At 43.8% G+C, this 20,817-nt stretch overlaps 1 protein-coding gene across 2 annotated transcripts; it reads left to right on the forward strand.

Moving 5' to 3' along the window:
• Nucleotides 1-58: 58 nt before the first annotated feature.
• On the forward strand, nt 59-20,804 carry kdm7aa (lysine (K)-specific demethylase 7Aa). 2 transcript variants are annotated; one of them, XM_029461878.1, is made up of 18 exons: nt 59-215; nt 7,176-7,261; nt 7,818-7,935; nt 8,372-8,532; nt 11,137-11,278; nt 11,496-11,682; nt 12,145-12,307; nt 14,192-14,279; nt 14,383-14,489; nt 14,943-15,034; nt 15,238-15,360; nt 15,674-15,925; nt 16,116-16,246; nt 16,369-16,508; nt 16,596-16,690; nt 17,026-17,240; nt 17,332-17,708; nt 18,317-20,804. In XM_029461878.1, exons 1-18 carry the CDS (start codon nt 118-120, stop codon nt 18,403-18,405), a joined length of 2,664 nt encoding a protein of 887 aa, XP_029317738.1. In that variant the 5' UTR covers nt 59-117; the 3' UTR covers nt 18,406-20,804. The 2 variants fall into 2 exon arrangements, with proteins under 2 accessions (XP_029317738.1, XP_029317739.1); XM_029461879.1 differs by having other exon boundaries at nt 15,238-15,324.
• The last annotated feature ends 13 nt before the right edge of the window (nt 20,805-20,817 follow it).

Here is a 20,817-nt window from a genome sequence, read left to right on the forward strand (position 1 = left end):
TGGGATTGCCGAGATTGGTGGATCTCGTGTACACTCGGTTCTCGCTCGGCTCTTTCCGGACGGTGGGTTAAATCCCCGCCCCGCTTCATTCCTGCGTTGTTTGGGGACAGTAGGAAGATGGCGGCGGCCCCGCTGTACTGTGTCTGCCGGCAGCCCTACGATGTGAGCCGGTTTATGATCGAGTGCGACATCTGTAAAGACTGGTTTCATGGCAGGTATGTAGGTTATAATGTACTTTAGAGATGTGGGTCATTAGAAGCGAGAAACACTGATTGTTTATTGAAGAAAGGCGACGGTTATCTAAGCGGTGTTGACTGGTAGCTAACTTAGCTTGCTAACGCTAGCGGTAGGCGACGGGGGTTTTAAACCGTCTATTGACACGACTTTACGAAAGAAAGTGGGGTTTCTCTCTCTGAAATTAGCTTGAATTTACTCTATTGTTTTGCTAATTATTACTGAAACATACGACTCGAATGTGTAGTTTGTAATTGTGTTGATAAGTAAGGTTATTGACTAAAATAGAGCCCATAGAAAGTAGTTTGATCTGCTAATATGCGGCTCATCAGGACTGCCGAGCTGTGTCAGTCAACCTGAGTGATCAAAAGCTTCATCGTGACATAGAAAGGCTGTATGTTTGCCAGCTCCTTGTACTCACTTCAGTTATTAATTGAATGTTGGTTTTACTGTGATTTAACGGATTAACAACCGGTCAAAACAGTCGTTGTATAGCAAAGCGCAACCAGGTTGCTCACCAAGTTGCTCAACGTAATGACAACCGCAGCCAACCGTTGACTTAAAGCTGCGTTTCATACACAACTTCTATTTGTTTGAACATAATCCGTATGTTATTGTTATACCTGATTACTAAACATTATATTTTTAATACACACTAATTTCCAGCTGTGTATGCAATTTGAGTTTTTTTTCTATTTTGATGTTTTTCTGGTGGTTTACTTTTACTAGAAAGCAAAGTGTCGAGAACAAGGAGCTTGTTATGGTCGGGCTTTTGATTGACAGCTTGAGAAATTTAAATCTCCCTTTCAGGCAGAGGAGGCACATGGCAGGGACACCTAGTGGTGAACAGGGGTAATATTTAAAGGTACCAGGCAGACACATGTTTTGTCCTATTTTCTCGTTTTTTAAATGTCCTTACCTTTTTTTTATAATTAATTAAAGGTGGACCAGTGATATTGTACATGTTTTTATGATTCTTGTTGTGTGGGTGGTGGTTGTTATGGGACTTTTATTGTTGTGCAATGTCTTGTGTCTGAGCATGTATGACACAATGAAATGTAAGATTTACGAGGAACACCCTATGCTGCTTTGGGGTCAAGATCAGTCTGCACTGTTTTGGGGTGCCAAGTTTAACCCCTTTTATCAAGTCCTATAAAGCCTACTAATATGACTATTGGCAAGGCGGCCAGCTCACCTTGTGCTCTGATCCTAATTGAAGGAATATAAGAAGATTTGGCCAAAGGGGTGGACAACAAGTATTAAAATTGTTGTCGGATTACATGTTGTGTTTTAGACTCGGGTAACCAGAAAACCTGTCACTTTTTATCAATGTGTCCTTAAGTCCATCGGCCGACCTAGACAAAAGTGAGACATACCCCGTTCTCAGTCCCTTTTGAGTCAACTTGTGTGGGTGCATCTCCATGGCAACTACTTATGAATACAATAATCTGTTTTTGCTCGTGTTGAAATGACGGAAGCCATTGCGTAACCACTCTGAGTGCACTGCCAAAAAACTTGGTGGCCAGAATTTGCTGCGTATCAGAGCCAAAGCCTGTGTGTCATGTGCCAGCAAGAAAAGGAACAAATGTTGGAGCTTCCCCCATTGATGACTAATAAGCAGATACACACACACACACACACACACACACACACACACACACACACACACACACACACAGAGCTCCAAAACCAGCCACATTTCCTGCCTCTTTCCCACGAGGCTGGCCAGAAGGAAAGGGATATTCTCTGGATGTGGATGATGGCACACAGATGAAGTGGAAAGGAGAGGAGTGCAACCTTCCGGTGCCTGTTCCTCAGTTTGCTAGCTGAGTTGCTGTTTGTGTTTGTGTGGGGGACTTTGTCTTGCTGCCTGTGTTTCTGGAGAGTGTCCTGTTTTCCATCACCTGAATCTCAGTATACAATACAGCCTGGCACTTTAACCGGATGAGGACATGAGCATGGTTAGCAAAACACTGTGTGACTTATCTGTGTTGGAGTCGTGATCAGTGAGGTGAACTGGAAAGCAAAAAAGATCATATTTTGGTCTAGATAAGGTGCTATTAAATGCTTTGCATATATAGACTCTTGTACTGACACACATGCCCCCCCCCCCTTAGTCTAATCTTGCATCACAATATATACAGATATATTTCCCTGGTCGATCAGGGAGCCACAAATGAGACTTTTAGTTGTTGATGTGTTGTGATGTGTCGTAGGGATGCACCAATCCAAGTTTTTCTTTTCAAAGTCAACTCTTGATATTTGCCGATATTGACTATTGATCTCTCCCCCACATTAATATTGTTTATCACACTTAGGGCTGCACAATATGACGAAGATATGCGACAACGTTGTTGAATAATCTTTTTGTTGAATAATCTTTTGTTGAATAATCTTTTTGTTGAATCCTTAAATCTTTAGAAGCACTTAAGCTATCCACAATCTCGCAAAAAAAAGGTGTAGAAAATATGTTTTGGGATTTCTTTTATCCTCTTCTCACTGCCTAGATTTCTTCTTTCAGCCCCTTTTTGTTGTTTTGTACCACTGCCCTGAAGGACTCCTTTAGTCACCTAAACAAACTACTACAGCTTGTGGTTTAGATTACAAATGTTAGTTTAAACCCTGTTATTAACCATTTAGAGCCTCGCCTAATTACAAGACCTGCTTCTGCAAATGGACTGTTTCAAGTGTTTCCAAGATACCAATTCACGTCAACATTGTGGATGTTGGCGTGCTGGAAATCCTCACTGGGTCACTTCAGATCACAGGGTTTGCCCCGGTGTAGGTGTCAGGCACTCCAGTCAGCCCGTCTGGTAAGGTACGGAGGGTGGGGGCGATGATAGACTCGTGGGGCTCAATGGGACAGAGGGAATGATTGATGGACGCTCCAGCTAGCCAAGTTCAATGCACGATCCGTCAATGTCGCACAGTTTGTGAGCACACTAAAGAGAGATGGATAGCCTCTACAGAGTGCCTTTTTAGTGTTTACGCTAAGTGGACGGACGGACGGACAAGTGGAATGATTCTTATTTTTTAGCACAGAAAACAGAAAGAACCCCGCTTCAGATCATCTGTTTAGATGTCCGATTAGTTAATTGGCCCTAGTAAAGAGCAGCCTCATATCTCCTGTTAAAAGCTGTGTTTACATTCATTTGCAAGGCGGTCTCTGGGGGCTGGGAAACTGCATTACATCCAGCTTGATCAATGTTGATTAGGGGTCAACAGCTTCATGTATTGATTAGCAGTCGGATTGAATTATGATATTAAAAGATGTAGGTCTAGCAGTTGTTCTGTTGTACAATTGATAACTTAGTTCAGAAATAGGAGTAGAGTAGTATATTTGGATCTCTGTGCCAGATTGAGTCCAAATCAATGGAAAACTGAAAAGACTGGCTGAAATATAATATGAACAGCTCAGTATTACAGTTTCCTTCTTATTCATTCTATGTTCAGAACAACCAGCTCAATGTTGTTCTTTATATAAAAAGCGTAGAGAGAGAGAGGATTGCATCCACATGCCAGTCCATCTGTAGGCGAGTTCAGACTGAGTTTGTTGGCTGATGTTTTGTGACTGATGACTTTGTAGGTTTTACAGGGGCGCTGGGGGTCTTAAGACAACCATGTTGAAGACATGTGTGAAAGTACAGCCCCAGTGCTTGGAGCCTCAATGCAACTCAGCCTGCATCAAAAACAGTTACGTTGTTAAATCTCCCTGGGGCTCCCTGACGCCCCATAAACAACAAAGTGATTCTCTTTTGTTGTTTACCAGTAGACTACAGAGCGGTCTCTTTCAAGCTGTAACCACTGCAGGGATGTCTGGTCGCTTTTACACGTAGCTAGCTAGCTAAAATGATTTCACCGGTAAGGCCAAAATGACAGATCTCTATCCATCTGTCAGGGCTCAGTGGCTCTTACCGCTGTCTAAGTCCGGCACTGTTTATGTAAGCTTTGGTTGAGTGCATTAGGGAAAAGGGCCGGAGGAGTCAGGTGCTCCTCTGGGGTAGATAAAGAAAGCCAGGTGTGTTTAACTGCCCTCATCTCCTCTCTATCTCTACCTCTACCACCCATCCATTAGGGATCTGCCAGTTCCCTAATGGAGGCGTGTCGCCGCCCCATGTAGAGCGGTTATTTAAAGCTGAAAATAATGGTGATGCCCGCCTCCAGTCTTTGTGTTTCTGCACTGATCATGGAGGACAATGAACCCCTCACAGTGCATGCACTAATGAATAAGCCCTCTCAGTCACACAGGAAGGAGGCCCTTGATGAGAGGAAGTGGAGGGAGAGGGGCTGTTGAAGGCAGGGGTTTAAGCCAAGTACACACATCTCCTCTTATTCAGGAAGAGATGTTTTACTTGGTAATCTGCTGCAATGCCGTCACAGAATAACTGTCCAGTGGCGAGGTTTTGTTTTTATCTTTGTGAGGCATATTGACTGTACTGCGTCACCATCTATGTGCTCTGTTGTCCTACAACATATGATAACACTATCTTATTAAGTATTAAGATGACGTCAGTTCAGCGCTCTCCAATGTCAGCCTCGCTCTGATTCTTTCCGAGCAAGTGAGGTTCATGTTGTTGCAAGAACATGTTTGCACACTTTGCAGCGATGATGCAATACATTATCAAGCCTGAGCAAGGCAGGAAATACTTGGCTCTCTTTCCCTTTTTCAGCTGAGTTTCCTCCCCCCTTTTTACATTCTCTATCTCAAGTCTGCGCAGATTCACCAGCTTCACCAGCTTCACCAGCTTCACCAGCTTCACTGCCTTGTTATGTATTAATCATTACAGGTGACACGTAAGCTGAGTCAGGCCGGCGTATGTGGCACACTGCCCTGATTTCCCACTGTGGTATTACATAAAATGAAAGTACCAAGTGAGCTGAGGACAGCAAGGTCACCTCGGTTGAGCTCACGCTGCTCTCCCACATCTCAACCAACCCGGGCCGGCGGCAGAGAGCTGTGACTCACGCTTTCCCCCAGCAAACAGCCACATGTGAACTAAGATTCCTGATACATGAGCTAGGCTTATAACTACAGCCAAGGACTGCACAGTGTTATTGTTGGTCTTCCGCTTGTTCACGTGCAGGAGAAGGAATGCTTCTTTCCGATTTTTATAGTTTTTTCTATGGATTTTGGAAGGAAAAAGATACTTCTCACATAAACATGCCTACTTAATGGCAAATCCAATGTTCCATCATGAACTAGTGAAAGTGTGTGCTGCAGCCTATAATTGCTCCAGGTTCTATGTTATAAACTAAGGAGAGGCAGCTACTGTTGATATCCTGTTAGTGCACCAGGGTGATTGGGGCCAGCATTCACACACGCTCACCACTTCCTGATGACTTAATGGCCCTCGGCTTTATTTCCTTTACAGTTTCCTGCAATTTCTTGTAGATCAAAGCTGATAGCAGGCTGCAGCCGGTCAGCTCCATCACTCCTGCAGGCGCTTACCTTTCCGAAAAAGACAATATATCAGCCACAAATCCATCGTTTATATCCTATGCCATTATTCTAGCTGTAAAACCAAAGCTTCATTTGCTCCGTGGTGGTTTGAAGATGGAAAATGTTGAGTTTCAAGTTGGTATGCAATTCTGTTATAGTTGCACAGTGTTTCCCTCTTGGGTTCAGCCACCACAGTGCTAAAGCTGCTTAGCGACATGTTTCTTAATTAGCCAAATTAAAAGCAAGCAGTGGAAGTGAAATAGTTACAGTTGCCTCAGTGAGAGGTCAGATTAGAACAGTTGTAACTTTGTGAGCGAGTGAAATGTAGTTTTTTTCTTTGGTCACTTACTACTAGCGTGTTTAGACAGTCTGAATGCACCAAATCTGTTTTCGAACTGGCTTCATATCAGATTTTCCAGACTACGAGTGTTTATTGTGACGATGATCGTGTGTAGATATGGACACAGGAAGAGTATTAGAAATGCTTATTTCCAGGTCAAGTGGGGACATGAACTATGATCTCATAAAACACTGTCAGTGTCTTCAGATCTCAAATCACTTTAAAAATGACAAGCATAATGGCGGCCTGTTAAGTACAGAGGGTCCTTTTTGTGTGTCATCTCTCCCTAACATCACTTAACCATAAAATGACCTGTGCACATGCTTGAGTCCCACAAACAGGCAGCTTGCAGTTTTTCTAACTCAAAATAGCAATTGGTGACCAGTCAGGCTGAATGGCAACTCGGTTGCTGTTCATGCTGCTCTGGAATGGTACTCTGGTATGCAACAGAGGAATGCATGTGTGTTGGTGCCTGTGGTTTGACTGCCGCAGGACAGTCGGGGGTAGCAGTATGTGACGCTGTTGCAGATCCATGCGCCATGCTAGTGGTCTTACATTATTATTATTGTACGAACGGCAAAGGCTTTGAACTATGCTTCAAGTTTCCTGCTCCTGCCTCTGGTGAGGCTGCGGTTGTAGAACATTTGTTGGAAAGCTTGATTGGAGCAAAGGTCATTTTCCAGAACCAAACTGTGCTTTTGTTGTTTGTTTATACGAAACCTGTGAACCCTCTGGTAACACGCACAGCGTTTGGCAGTTTTTAACATTTGCTTGCGGGTCAACCTTTATTCAAAAGTTCTTGCTAATGGGAGCCTTGAAAAAATTCTGTTAAATTAACTGCCAACTATTTAGATAATTGATTTTATATTTTAAGATTTAAAAAAAATCTGATAGAAGTAAACTGCTTACTACTAAACTCGGGGGGTTTGACTTTTAGTCTGAGAAAAAGGCATTTTAAGGCATCACTGAGAACTTATGATTGGCTAAATCATTATCAATTTAATCAGAAAATAATGTGTAGATTAATTGTTAATATTTGTTTGTTGCAGCCCAACTGTAAAATAAAAATGTCTCCCATGAGATTGACATATAGAATAGATCCTGACTCATTCAACATGTTAGAAGAAGTGTGAACTAACTGCTTCTCCTGTCCGTCCTCAGCTGTGTGCAGGTAGAAGAGCATCATGCTGTGGATATCGATGTTTACCACTGTCCCAACTGTGATGTTGAACACGGATCCTCCCTGAGTGAGTACTGCTATTTGTCTTCAGTGGCATGTCTCCCTCCCTCAGTCTCCCTCCCTCAGTCTCCCTCCCTCAGTCTCCCTCCCTCAGTCTCCCTCCCTCAGTCTCCCTCCCTCAGTCCCAACGTGCATCTCATTCATCAAAACTGTCCTCTGATTCTCTGCTTTACATTTTCATGTCTAACCTGCTTTTCATTCAGTTCCCCCCCCCCTTCCATCCCCTTCTCTGTATGTTTGACTGGTCACAGGGGAAAAGGACCACTCTTAACTCGAGACAAAAAAAAATTGGGGGGGGGGGGATGGGTCAACCTCCGTGAGCCCGGAGGGCAGACATTAACAGGCTAATTGAATGGTGTTGTAAGCCCTCCAATTTGGTTGGACAAGCCTCTTCATCCCCATCTCTTAGCCCAGGGGTTGAGTAGTGAATTAATGTCCAAAAGTGGTGGTGATGTGTGTAATTTACCACTTTGTTGGGAGAACAAGCTTCAAGAAGGCAACTGCATGATGAAATTAGAACAAAAACAACCCTGTAAACCGCAGATGTCTCTTGTTTGTTGCAGTGAAAAAGCGCAACAACTGCTACAGGCACGACTACACGGAGCCCAACGATGGATTGAAGCCGGTGCAGGCTGGCACTTCAGTGTTTGTCAAGGAGCTCCAGAGCAGGACCTTCGCCAGGTACATATCAATTTAAACGCACTCACATGTGTACTTATAAATCGCCTCACCTGTCCACCTCTAACCTCCAAGAGACGAGCTTTGTTCATATCTGTATTGTATGTAGGCTCTGAAGCTACGCTGCAACCCCCCCTGCAACTGACTTATTTTTGTAGGCCAAATTTCCTTATTTCAGGCAACTAATCAAAAACACATTAAAAAAACCCCATTGACTTTGAGAAGAGGAACTGGAAGTGAAAAAATGCAGACTCATTTCCAAGGTTTTTGGACTCATTCCTGCAACACTATTGTAAAACTGAAGCTGCTATTACTTTAAAACTACTTTGACATGTTGCCTTTTGTTAAGAGCATTTTAAGGGGGCATGACTCTGAGGCTACGTTAGTATAATTGCAATGGCAATAGAAGTTTACTGAACGTGTTATGATCTTGTTTCAGTGGTGAGGAGATCATGATGCAGATGAAGGGCGAGCAGGTGACAACCCGCTACCTGGAGAGACACGGCTTCAGTTACCCCATCGTGGTCACGGAGATGGAGGGCCTGGGACTCAAACTACCACCCCCTACTTTCTCTGTCAAAGATGTGGAGCAGTATGTGGGTAAGGACACTTCTTAATGAACTGGCTTTGTTCTGCAGTGTAAAACAGTGGCCGTCAGCGGTATGAACTTTACAATAATGCCCTAGTGTTTTATACTTTGGGAAGGATGTGGGAACAGTTGACTCAGTCTTAAAAGCTAATGAAACCACCCAACACCAGCCAGCTCAGTGGCCGTCGCTGAGCAGGCGCCATCTGTGTGTCAATAAGACACAGGTTTCTAGGTTCATGGAGTTTTAACCCACTTATCAGGAATCAAACGATGGCTGAATGAGTTCTAAATGAGTGATGGCTAAGCTTTCACTACCCTCTCTGTGACCACTACGCTTCCTTATTGAAACAGCCTGTCACTTCCCAGCTCCTATTACAAGCCCATTACCAAGTCCACTGGTGTTTTTATCATTAAGTTCAGATTACAGACTCCCCCTCTCACTTCATCTCTCTGTCCCATGCCCTATTGAGCATTAAGCCAAGGCACAGGTGTTGTGACGAGGGACTGCGTGTCGGGTTGCATTTCTTACAGTTAGAAGACAATGGGACAACAGGAGAGAACGCTGATGTCCTCTGTGTCTCACTAGGGTCTTAAAGGGTTATGTAGCAAACATGGTGTGTGGCCGATGATCGGGCCCAGTAGTGGAGCTTTGATGAATGGTCAGTGAAAGTCGAATGATCGATCGATCCCAGAGGGGTTGAATACACGTGTTAGCGTAAAAAGATGTAACATTTGGGGCATGCTGGTTTAGCATGTTACTCTCACTTCAGTGCTTCATTACCTGCAAACATGAGGTGTAACGGGCGAAAGAATACATAAATTCACGGGTAAAAGTTGATTAAATGTGGGCGGGTAGAGGGTGACAACAAAACAGTTTTTTTTCTGGAGAAATTAAAATGATTTTGCCGTATTTTTAACATCTGAATCAGCTAATATTATAAAGCAAACCTCGACTGGATTTGTAGATCCAATAGCTGCCTGAACAAAACATTTAACTTGACTTGTTGTGATTTAATAATCCAATAAGCACGTATAGAAATGTAAAAATACAACATAACGGAATGATCAAAGGTTGCTTGGGGCAAAACCAATTTCAAGAGTCTGCGGCGGCCTCAGCCCAGCTGCCCTCTGTGCGGCTGACTTAACGTTCGTCCAGGGAAGAAGAAGAAGAAGAAGAAAAGACTGTCAAATAGTGGATTTAAGCGTCGGTTTGACCCCCGGGCAGATACTTTCTCATTCCAGGCAGGACATGTGCACATCTGTGGGATCGTGAAACTACCTTTTGAAGAAGCTAAGAATAATTCTGAAGTAACTCGGGTCACAGATGGAGCTGCGATATAATGTTGTAGTTAATGGTGCAATGCCATGATAATAGGGAAGAGCTTAAAACGTACTGTGCTGTATAAATGAATGATTAAAGGAATACTTTACCCACAAAATTACCTTTTGTATATCAATTACTCGCAAAGAATTCAACAACGGAGAAAAGTCTTAAATTAGCAAGACCTTTTTGGATTTTCACCGTGGTTTTCTTCAAGGTCACGCGGGGAGAGTAATTGATATACAAATGATCATGTTGTGGCTGAAGTATTCCTTTAATTAGAAAACATTTCAACTTAAACTGATTTTAATTGAATGCAGTAAGAAAGGAGTTTCTAGTTCAAGTATGTTGACTAAGACATATTTGCAACAATTACCTTAATTAATGACCTCTTTAACATTACTGTGTGTTGTAATATATCATTGTGATTACAGCGGGTAGCTCAAGTGTCTCTCGAGCTGCTTCAGTAAGGGCGTTAGTTTCGTTTTTTCTCCGGCGTTTGGGTTTGGGTTTGTGAAGTTGGTGTTTGAGCTTGGCGTTGGGTGGTTTCCAGGCAGCTTTGTCTCTCACTGTGTGACTGACTGCCTTTACTCCAGCTGTTCTCTGTCATCAGACGTTGGCCAGCTGGGCCTTCAGAGGTGTGTGTGAGTGCAAGTGCGTGTGTGTGTGTGTGTGAGTGGGAGAAAGAGGGAGAACACGCAAAGGGGTAATAAAAAAGGTGAGTGGGAGGGGTGAGGGGGAAATACAACAACCAGCTGTCTTGCTACACACACTGCACCCCGGTCCTACTTCCGGCCCCACGTGTCACCAGAGTGTGATTTGTAGCGTTCCAACTGTTGGCTACGAGTTGCAGCTTCGTTTTTATTTTCCTTTTTTTGTAGAAGCATCTGTTTTCTGTCTCATACGCGTAAACACACCACATGAAGCCTATGTACACGCTCTTTCTCACATCTATACGCGTATTTCCCTCAATGCTTGAGGTCTCACACACACACACTGCGGCCCTCTCACCTCCACCCACCCACTCCTCCTCCTCAGGGACTGGTGGTCCGGACAGATTGAAAGATTGCCTTGCCTCCATGTACAACCCCTCCCCACGCTGCCATATTGGTGCCAGTTTCCCTCAGGGCTTGATCTCTAAAAGCACATGGAGATGCCAGCAGGCTGCTGACCCCAGTGAACCCCATGCCCACTCGGCAGCCAATTAAAAAGTTGAAGATATACAAGAGTCACTATCTACAGAACCTCTCCATCTGATAATATGTGGACTAAACGGTGCTTGTCTCCCATCTAGGTTGCAACAAAGTTATCGATGTGATAGATGTGGCACGTCAGGCAGACAGCAAGATGAAGCTCAGCGAGTTTATCAAGTATTTCAAGAACCCGCATCGACCCAAGGTCCTCAACCTCATCAGCCTGGAGTTCTCTGACACTAAGTAAGCTCAAGTCTGTTGTCTCTGTTGGCTAAAGGAAGGGCTTCAGTACGCACAGATCCATAGTAAACACTGGCAGTACAAGTCATTATTCAGAACAAGCTTATATAAACTAGCATTGGTTGTGTGGCAAATATGGATATTAAGACAACCCTGCTGTCAGTGATGATAACTTTATCAAAGTCTAATCTTGATTTTGTTTCACCAACCACCCACTAAGGATGTCGGAGTTGGTGGAGGTTCCTGACGTGGCTCAGAAGATGTCCTGGGTAGAGAACTACTGGCCGGACGACTCCTTCTTCCCCAAGCCCTTTGTCCAGAAGTACTGCCTTATGGGGGTCAAGGACAGCTACACAGATTTCCACATAGACTTCGGAGGCACCTCCGTCTGGTACCATGTTCTCTGGGTGAGTGTTTGCATGAGAAAGAGCTGAATGTATTTGGAAATGAGGCAAGAATTGATGACGCATTCCATCATCCCGCCAAAATAAACTACTTGGTAGCTATTTAATCCAACACCAATGCTGCCCATTCATTTGTCAAACTCAAGTGATGTTCAGTGTGTTTGTATATGCTGAGGTATTTAGGACAAGCCGTCACAGCTGATTAGTTAACACTTGCGGAAAGGTCACCCCGCTTTTCGCATCACATCTATTCATCAAGCCGCTCCGGGGGCATCGCTGCTCTGCCCATATTGATGATTTCACTCTCTCTGGTCTGTAAAATAAAGCTGACATAGATTTCAAGGTGTTTGTGGGTGTGTTTTTTAAAAGCGGCATCCCCACAGCTGCCATGCTCAAACACCCACAACATCAAAGTGTCATTCGAGTGTGGCGACTACTGTTTACGCCTCTTCATGTGCTCTGCAGGGTGAGAAGATCTTTTTCTTGATCAAGCCCACTCTCGCCAACCTTGCACTATATGAGGCATGGAGCTCCTCGCCCAATCAGAGTGAAGTGTTCTTCGGGGACAAAGTGGAGAAGTGCTACAAGTGTGTTGTGCCCCAAGGAACCACCCTGCTCATCCCTACAGGTCTGTGGATTGTTTATGCTTGTGTGACGTTTCTTGAATGTTAATCTTCATAGCCAAAGAAGCTCTAGCGCTGATTTAAGGGTGTTTTCTTGCTGTAGTTTGGTTAATTTGACGACTGACAGTCGGTCATGCGGCGCTTTACTGCTTCTTAAGTCTATATTTTAGTACTCTGGTGTCACAAACTGCCGAGTTTCATTAGTATTACTATAAAGCTGCAAATCGTGATCGTGCTTTACATAAGACATAAAAGGCATTAAAGAAAGAAATGCAAAAACACACATTTACATGGGATTAAAGAGGGATTAAGGAGAGTAAATTAACAGCACAAAGTTCTCCCCATCACATAGGATTCAAACCAGTTCAGCACTGAGCCACAAAGTCTAACCCAGCTTTCCAGTTTGTCTTGTTCACCATGTTGAATGCAGCACTGAGATCTAATAACACCAAGACTGAAACTTCTTCCAATTTGTGATTAAGTCCATTAATAACAATAGAACAGAGTAATATATATGTACATACATACATGTCTTTTTGTACAATCTCTTCCTGAACAGTTGTCAATCAAAGCATGAATCTTATACTCGTCTAGCCTCAGAGTTCAGGCTCGTCGTTCTGCTTTCTGATTAGGTCTTATCAATCACCATGTGTCCTCTCCCCCCCCCCATCACGTAAATGGAAGAAAACGAACATCAGCCTCGACTACCAGTGGTTAATTTAACATGGATAACAAATGACAAGCGCTGCTGATCTCTACTAGCAGCTGTTGTGCAGTTATGTTCTGCGTTTTCAGAGACCGTTAAAGCATTTGTTTTATAGATACGAGTGTGGGATACCCTTACAATCTTTGATCACTTACTTTCCGATACTCGGACATACAGCCATCTGTGTCTCTAATGTTATGTCATAGTGCTAGACCCAGCTGACCTGCTGTCTGGATTTGTTTGTCTTTTCACATGCATTCAAAAGCTAAAATAATCACGCTTCCCATGGCTCCTGCCAGGAAAATACAGGCTTCTTAAAGGTCCTCTGTCATTGCTGAGGGAAAATAAGAAGCAACAACCCAATCAGTTCTTAATGATCATAATTGCAATGAAAAAATGAATAAAAACAATGCGATTATGTAATCTGATGATCACAGCGTTCCTCTGCATGCGACTCCTTACATTCCTTTAACTCGCAGTGCTGCTGTTGTTAATTAGAAGTTGTGTTCAGAGACTAAAAAGATGTTTGTGTTATATGTCGCTTTCATTCACCTAAGTGAAGCCAACGTCTCCAGTCATACAATTACCCATCAGTCTCTCCAATAGACTTTTTAAGCCGATAGAGTTCCTTTTTCTTCCCCCCCCCCCCATGCACCCAGACAGACAAAGCTTGGTTCAGCCTGCAACTGCTGGACGTCCTCAATCATTCATCCTGCCATGCTTTCTCAGCAAGCTGAAGCAGCATTGTGAAAGAGAGCCTTTGGCAGAGAGGGTGTGGAGAGGTGGGAATTAAGTGGGGGTCAGAGAGCACAGTAGGTCAGTCAACCAGTGCATTATCAGGCCTGTCTATCAGCCTTACTCCAACCCCCCCAAACTCTGCTTTCTCTCACTTTGTGTTGTATAAAGAACACTGTTTATCTGAGGGGGAGCAAATCATTGAAATAGACACCCTTATCTTTTTTTAAGTCTGACGAGGAGGATAAGAAGTTTGTTTTTTGGGGGGGTCTTTACTGCATTGCCCGGCTGTAAATGTCTCCATATATTCATGCAGATCACCTACATGTATGATCAAGTGCTCAGTATGAAGGTGCCACTTTAGCTGTCCTCTCCTTGAGTGTGTTATTGTTGCAAGTCAATCTGTTGGCCAGCTGAGTAAACGTCTGTCCTCTGGCGCCCCCTACAGGCTGGATCCATGCTGTTCTCACCTCTCAGGATTGCATGGCGTTTGGAGGGAACTTTCTTCACAACCTCAATATTGGCATGCAGCTCAGGTAGAATTGGCTCGATGATCTTTATTTCCATTAAATCTAGAATTGAATGTGTGTTACTTTATCACTAAAAACTATTTTGTATTTCCTCTGTTGGTTTCGTTAGGTGTTATGAAATGGAGCGTCGCCTGAAAACCCCAGACCTCTTTAAGTTTCCGTACTTCGAAGCCATCTGTTGGTATGTGGCCAAGAACCTCTTGGAAATGCTAAAAGGTGAGTCAGTTGTTAAGATGCACTTAAAAGCAAAAGGTTGATTGGAGCATCTGTTCAAATGTGTGAATTCTTTTAATGAAAGGGCAATTATAGCTATTGTTAAAGACACCATTCAGTAATGTTCCAGGTTTAATCCCCATAATTGCCAATAGCCAGCATGAAAAATGACTCTGACGATGAATCGATTATCAAAATAGTTGGCGATTTATCTTTCTGTCGATTTGACTAATTGATCAGTCGATTCATTGTTTCAGCTCTACTTGTAAAGCTAAAGAATGGCCGATGTTCAGGTCCGAAGGTTAATTCTTCCCACCAATGTCATGCATCAGCTTGGGAAGTTACAGTGCAAAATGATGTAAATCTCCTTTGGACAATTTTAACATTTGATATGGTTTTAAGTGTTCTGTCTTGTGAATCTTTCAGGATTTAATGCTCGTGTTTCTCTCCTCTCAGAGCTACGAGAGGACAACTGTCCACCATCAACCTACCTAGTGGAGGGAGTCAAGGCTTTAATCAGTGCACTGAGGACCTGGTTGAAAAGAGAGGTGAGCGTCGGCCACAGTGTTCTCACGGTCATCTCCGTATACCTGCACCTGAATATCCGCTGTCCAGATGGTTATTGTTACACAGCCGTCACCACTGTGTGTTCTTATCTCCTGGATGTGTGTCAGAGGCCAACAACAGACTTCTTTCTGTTCCCTTCTCCTGTCTGAATGTGGTCTGAATGTGGTCTGCTGTGTCTTTGCAGGTGACTGAGCCCACCAGTGAGGTACCGGACCATATCAGGCCCAACCATCTCATTAAAGAGCTGACCAAGGAAATCCGCTACCTGGAGGTAAGAGGGGACGAGGAGGAAAGGATATCGGAGACGGTTAGACCTTTTTAAACTTAATGCATTGGAGCTTGTTTTAAATATAAAGCGTAACATGCTACATGTAACTTTTTAGTTTCTTTATAATAAGTTTGTAAAGCTGATGTCCTTTTTATTTAGCAGTGGCAATCATCAGGAGGCACGTGCACGTGCTGTGTGACAAGAAGCTAATACTAACTGATGAGACTGCTGAAGCTCAAACATAACTTGGGTTTATATGTGGGCTGCATTGTCTTGCAGGCAATTCATAAAAGTGTGAACCTGTACATTTCTGAGTGAAAATGAACTCATTATGTTTCATTTGTGTCGATAGGAGGAACCAGTCAGTGGTAGCAAGCCAGTGAAATCTCAGGGAAGTGGATGTGGAGTAGCATCTGGATCGAATGCCTGCCCGGCCACTCGCACCACACTGGAGAGGCTGTGCCAGGCCCGGCAGGCGAGAAGGGCCGCCAGGCGGCTGAGGGAGCAGCAGCGGCAGGCCCCCAGAGTGCCGTCCAACCTGGACATCTTAGAGCGGCACACCAGGGAGGTGCTGAGGAGGCTGGAAGTGGGACCGCTGGAGGAGGTGATTTCTTTTCCCCCCCTATGATACAGAAAGCATCTACACAGATACTTTTTAACGTGTTTACATGTAGACAAACATATGTAACCGTCTGTGTATTTATCATTTTGTAAATTGTTCTGAAAAATCGTTTCCATGACATTAAAATAAATATTATTGTGCATTTCTATTGACGCCGGTCTGTTCTACTCAGGATGCGGCGTTCTGTGCCAAGGTGCGTGGGAAGCTCAATAAAGTGTCGACTGCATCAGCAGCTGCTGCTGCAGAGTCTTTAGAGGACAACCACCACCTACGGCTAATGCTGGTCAACGGCAGAATCATCAGGTGAGAGCTAACAGAGCGATGTTTGTGCTTCTTATTAATTAAGGCTCAGTGGGGGTTCGCTCCGAAAAATCTATATAATAACATATATACATGTTGTTTAATCATTCTGTTTGCGTGTGCAGAGATATGAGGCAGCCAGGCAGCAGCCCTGTGAAGACGGAGGGTGAACGCTCATCACCAAAGAGTTGTATGGACGAGAAGTCTGAGAGGACACAGGACAGTCGAGAGCAGCACAGCACAGTGGGGAAACACGCACTCCTCGGTAAGTCACCGGTATTATTAGTTATGAAATCATTAATAAACTTGTTGTCCACGTTTTAAGCTCATGGCGTGTTCCTGTGTTCCTCAGATGGTCTGGAGAGGGTGAAGACTGAACTCAGGGAAGAAGTCTCCGGACACTCCAGTGTGTCAGACGTGGATTCAGACAGCGACTCTCCCACAGAGGTAAACGCTGAGCAGTTCAAGCGTGCAGAGCAGTTACAGAAAGAGATTTCATTAAAACATGCAGCACCTCCGTCACAGTCGAAGCATTGCCACCGTTAAAGACGTGCATGCTGGTCCAGAACATTAGAACATCAGCTGGAAAGTAAAACATTAAATGATGTATAGAATTACAAATACAGCAAACTCCCCGAGGACATCCGACTGGCGAGCTCCTTATCCTCTTTTAAACCCCTCCTGAAAACGTACAAGTGTGTTTTCACAGGGTTTGTTCACTGACTTTTTTTACCCCATGATTACTGATGCATCTTTTCTCATTTTAAAATTTGCCAATACAGCATAAAGCGTCGTCGTCGTCTTCGTCGTCGTCGTCTTCGTCGTCGTCATCGTCATCATCGTCGTCGTCGTCTTCCTCTTCCGATGAGGATTCAGGGAGTTCCCAGGATGAAGAGGAGGATGAGGGGGGCTCTTCTCAGCAGAGAGGCTCAGGGCACACCATACAGCTGGAGCAGTCTGGCCAGAAACTCAGGCACAAACACAAACCACTCAAACGGTGAGAAACTCGTGAGAGGATGTAAAGCAGTGATTATTTTGTATGTGCACTGAGACGTAATAAATAATCAAGTCCTGTCTGCTTCTTGCAGAGAACGTCCTACCTCACCCAGCACAGAAGAGGCCATTCAGGGGATGCTGTCTATGGCTGGTCTGCTGTGCTCCTCCAAGCCGGAGAAGGTGGCCTCGTCCCAGGAGCCCTGGTGGTCCAGCTCCAGCCAGTGCTCGCCGCTGGAGCAGAGGGAGGAGGCGCAGCACCGACTGCAGGGGGACAAGAGCCCGATGGACAGCCAAGGCAACAGCAGCGAGGCCTGGGACAATCAGGGGCTCCCCAGCCCTCTCAGCCGGAGCCACGGCGGCAGCCCCGAAACAGAATACCAGTACTGTGACCCCTCAATGTCTCCACCGCTGCACCCCTCCAAAAGGCTCGCCCCCAACCCCCCACCTATCAGCAATCAGGCCACAAAAGGTTTGAAAAATCAGATTTATTTGACTTTGTTTATGTAACGGTGCAGAATGAAGCATGCGCAGCGTCTGACACTGGAAGGTTGTTTCACATTCACCGGCTCAAGTTCTGTGCGCACCTTTTTTAATCTTGAGTTTAAAACATGTATGTATGAGCACGAGTTGTGACGATAAGTGTGACGTGGAAACGTGAAAATTCAAGATTCTTAAATTAACAATGTAAAAGTTAGTAACTGAAGTTTCTGTTGAACAATTATTCAAATCAGAGAATTTAAAGACACGTATTGAGGGAACTTTAATTTACTAAAATATCGATGAGTCAATTGACAGAATGTATATCTGCAACAATTCTGATGATATATTTATAATTTTAAGCAAAGTTGCCTGAAAATCACAATTTTTAGCTTCTAAAATTTTAACATTTGTTGGTTTTCATTGTCTCCTTCTCTTCTTCTTCTTCTTCTTCTTCTTCTTCTTCTTCTTCTTCTTCTTCTTCTTCTTCTTCTTCTTCTTCTTCTTCTTCTTCTTCTTCTTCTTCTTCTTCTTCTTCTTCTCCTTCTTCTCCTTCTTCTCCTTCTTCTCTTCTTCTTCTTCTTCTTCTTTTGTTTTCAGGCAAGCGGCCCAAAAAAGGAATGGCCACAGCCAAGCAGAGACTGGGGAAGATTCTAAAACTCAACGGACACAATCGCGTCTTTGCGTAACACTCCTAATCTTCAGAAGCAAGATGATGCGTGGCGTCTTCTTGAAGAAAAAAAAGAAAAGATAAACATGGGTGTATTTGTTACCGGACACTTTTGTGCTGTAGAAATGGAGAGGGGGAAAAACCCCGTACACACTGCCTGGAGACTACCGTTAACGGATCGAATCTTGACACCTAGAACACGCTCACTGTGCATGCTTAGGAGACAGGGTAATGGATTTGAAATAAGCAAGCACAAGCAAAACAGAAAGGAGCTACGGGAAGCGGTGAGGGACAAGCATGTTATGAAATCTTCTGCTGCAGGGAAAGGTGGACCGAAGCTCCTGCGGGCATTAAAATGGACACAGGAGATGTCGGAGGTCTACCAAACAAATGCTTGCTTTGCCAGGGAGCAGCTTCTGATGCCAAGATCATCTGCATCATATTTGAGTATTTCCTCGGCTGAACGCATCCCCCCCACCCCCCCACCACCTCAGCACAACCTTCACTGGCTTCATGGCTATCTGCAACAAACTGAGCAGGATGGGGAGGGGAGCAGATGAAACGGAGCTGTATATCTCGAGCAGGGTCTTCTTCTTTTTTCTCGCTCTGAGGGGGGGGGGGAAACGAGGTGCTAAAGAGGACTGATATTTCAAAAATGGTGCTTATTGTTTGTACTTTTCCCCACTCGTGCTTGCCCCTTCCAGCCCTCACCTCCCTTCCCGATACCTCCCTTTATATCAATCACACCAGCAATAATGACTTTGAGGAGAGGAAAGAGTGAGAGGCAGCACTTTGCTGCATTCTTCCCCCGATTACTCTATTTGGTGCGTTACAGACGTGCACAATTTAGTGCAGAAATATACTCTCAAATCTGCACTATGTTCGATAATTAGAGGAGAGTCTCGGTGCGAAGCTGCTCAAAGTGCTGCCTCTCTGAATTAGTTTAAAATAGGAATTACGAGTCACTCGCTCGGTCTAAACAAACCGAGGACTCTCACGATATCCTGCTTAATTTATTTCTCGTTTTATCTATGTTGTTGATTTTTTTTGAACGTGTTATTTTTATGGATTCTGAATGATGTATTTATTAATTGAAAGAGATAATGATTTTATTATATTTTGACCCTAAAGCCTCGGCTATTCTGAGCGGTTTTTCCTTTTTTTTTTTTATAGGGTTGATTTTTCTCTTTTTCCTCTTTAACACATACTTTTTGTAAATGTGGATGTTTTGGAGGTCATGTGATCATCATCATCTGTTGAGTAGCAATTTACCTACTAAATCTTTTATTACCTTCTATTCTGTCACAACTCTTTACCCCCGTCCCCCCAGTTGATAGATAGTGTTGATTTGTCTTTTCTGGTTTCCTCTTCTCCCCGTAGCCAGAGGTGTTGGGCTATGTGCGAATAGAAACTAGGTTAGGTTGAGAAATGTCAACTTTTATAATATCCACACCTGAGCTTTTTCAGCTAGTGCCAGTTATCATTTAGCAAAAAAAAAAAAAAAAAAAAAGTATTCTGAGCCACTGTGGTCGATCCAAAGTAGTCGATGCATTCAGAAGTGAACGTTTGTGGAACTTTGATGGGATGAGTGAGCGATCTTTTTCCTTTTTTGAATACCAGTGCTGATGTGAGATGTGTGTTTTGCTCGGGGAGCGCAGTTCTTCACTCTCAGGGAATGATGCCATGGACATAACCTTCGATTATCCACCAGCCACGTCATGGGTGCAGACAGTCACTCGAGACTTTACAGATTCACCTCCTGCTTCGGAGTTGCTGAGGTTTGTTTGTTTTTTTTTCATTGCTCCAAAAATGTATTTCATGGTTGTGGATTTCAAGCTGTGCTTTAACCAGTCATTGCACCTTCCAGGCTAACTTCTGGTATTGTCCTCCACTGCTTAACACTTTCAGATCAGTGTTACACAGAACGCACCCTTGTTGACTCAAACACCCAGGCTAACTGTTGCCAAGTAGACTTTGAAAGTTTTGCTCAGGTTAACTAGTGCACATGACCTGCGAGTGACTGATCAATCATCCAGCCCTGACATGGTGTTTCACATAATCCTAACACAAAGAACCAACTTTTAAAACATTTGTGTTAATCACATTGCCAGACTGATCTCCTTTTTTCTTACACTACACTTTAACCTTTGAACTCTTTGCATGTCAAGTCATTGAAAACACGAGCTGGCCCGCAGGCAGGGCTTGTTATAAGCTGTAGTATTCATCGTACAGAATCTCTTTTTGCTTTTATATGCAGCGCTCTCGGCATTTGTGTCATGCGCGTTGGTTCTTGCAATGTTTTTTTTGTTTTTTTCAGATTTAAAATATTCAAACACTGGCTAACTGACACTGTTAATGCGTTGCATTTTGTTTCTGCATTTCAAGAAATTGCGTGTAAATAAAACTAATGAAAAATAACATGCTTGTCTTT

This window comes from Cottoperca gobio, chromosome 23 (genome assembly GCF_900634415.1).
Source record: "Cottoperca gobio chromosome 23, fCotGob3.1, whole genome shotgun sequence".
Classification (NCBI taxonomy): Eukaryota; Metazoa; Chordata; class Actinopteri; order Perciformes; family Bovichtidae; genus Cottoperca; species Cottoperca gobio.

Bases quoted from the DNA above. Each gene is read 5' to 3' on its own strand.
- kdm7aa (XM_029461878.1), top strand. From the start codon at position 118: ATGGCGGCGGCCCCGCTGTACTGTGTCTGCCGGCAGCCCTACGATGTG. The intron at 216-7,175 runs GTATGTAGGTTA...GTCCGTCCTCAG, and splicing joins AAAGACTGGTTTCATGGCAG to CTGTGTGCAGGTAGAAGAGC. The intron at 17,709-18,316 runs GTTTGAAAAATC...TTTTGTTTTCAG, and splicing joins CAGCAATCAGGCCACAAAAG to GCAAGCGGCCCAAAAAAGGA.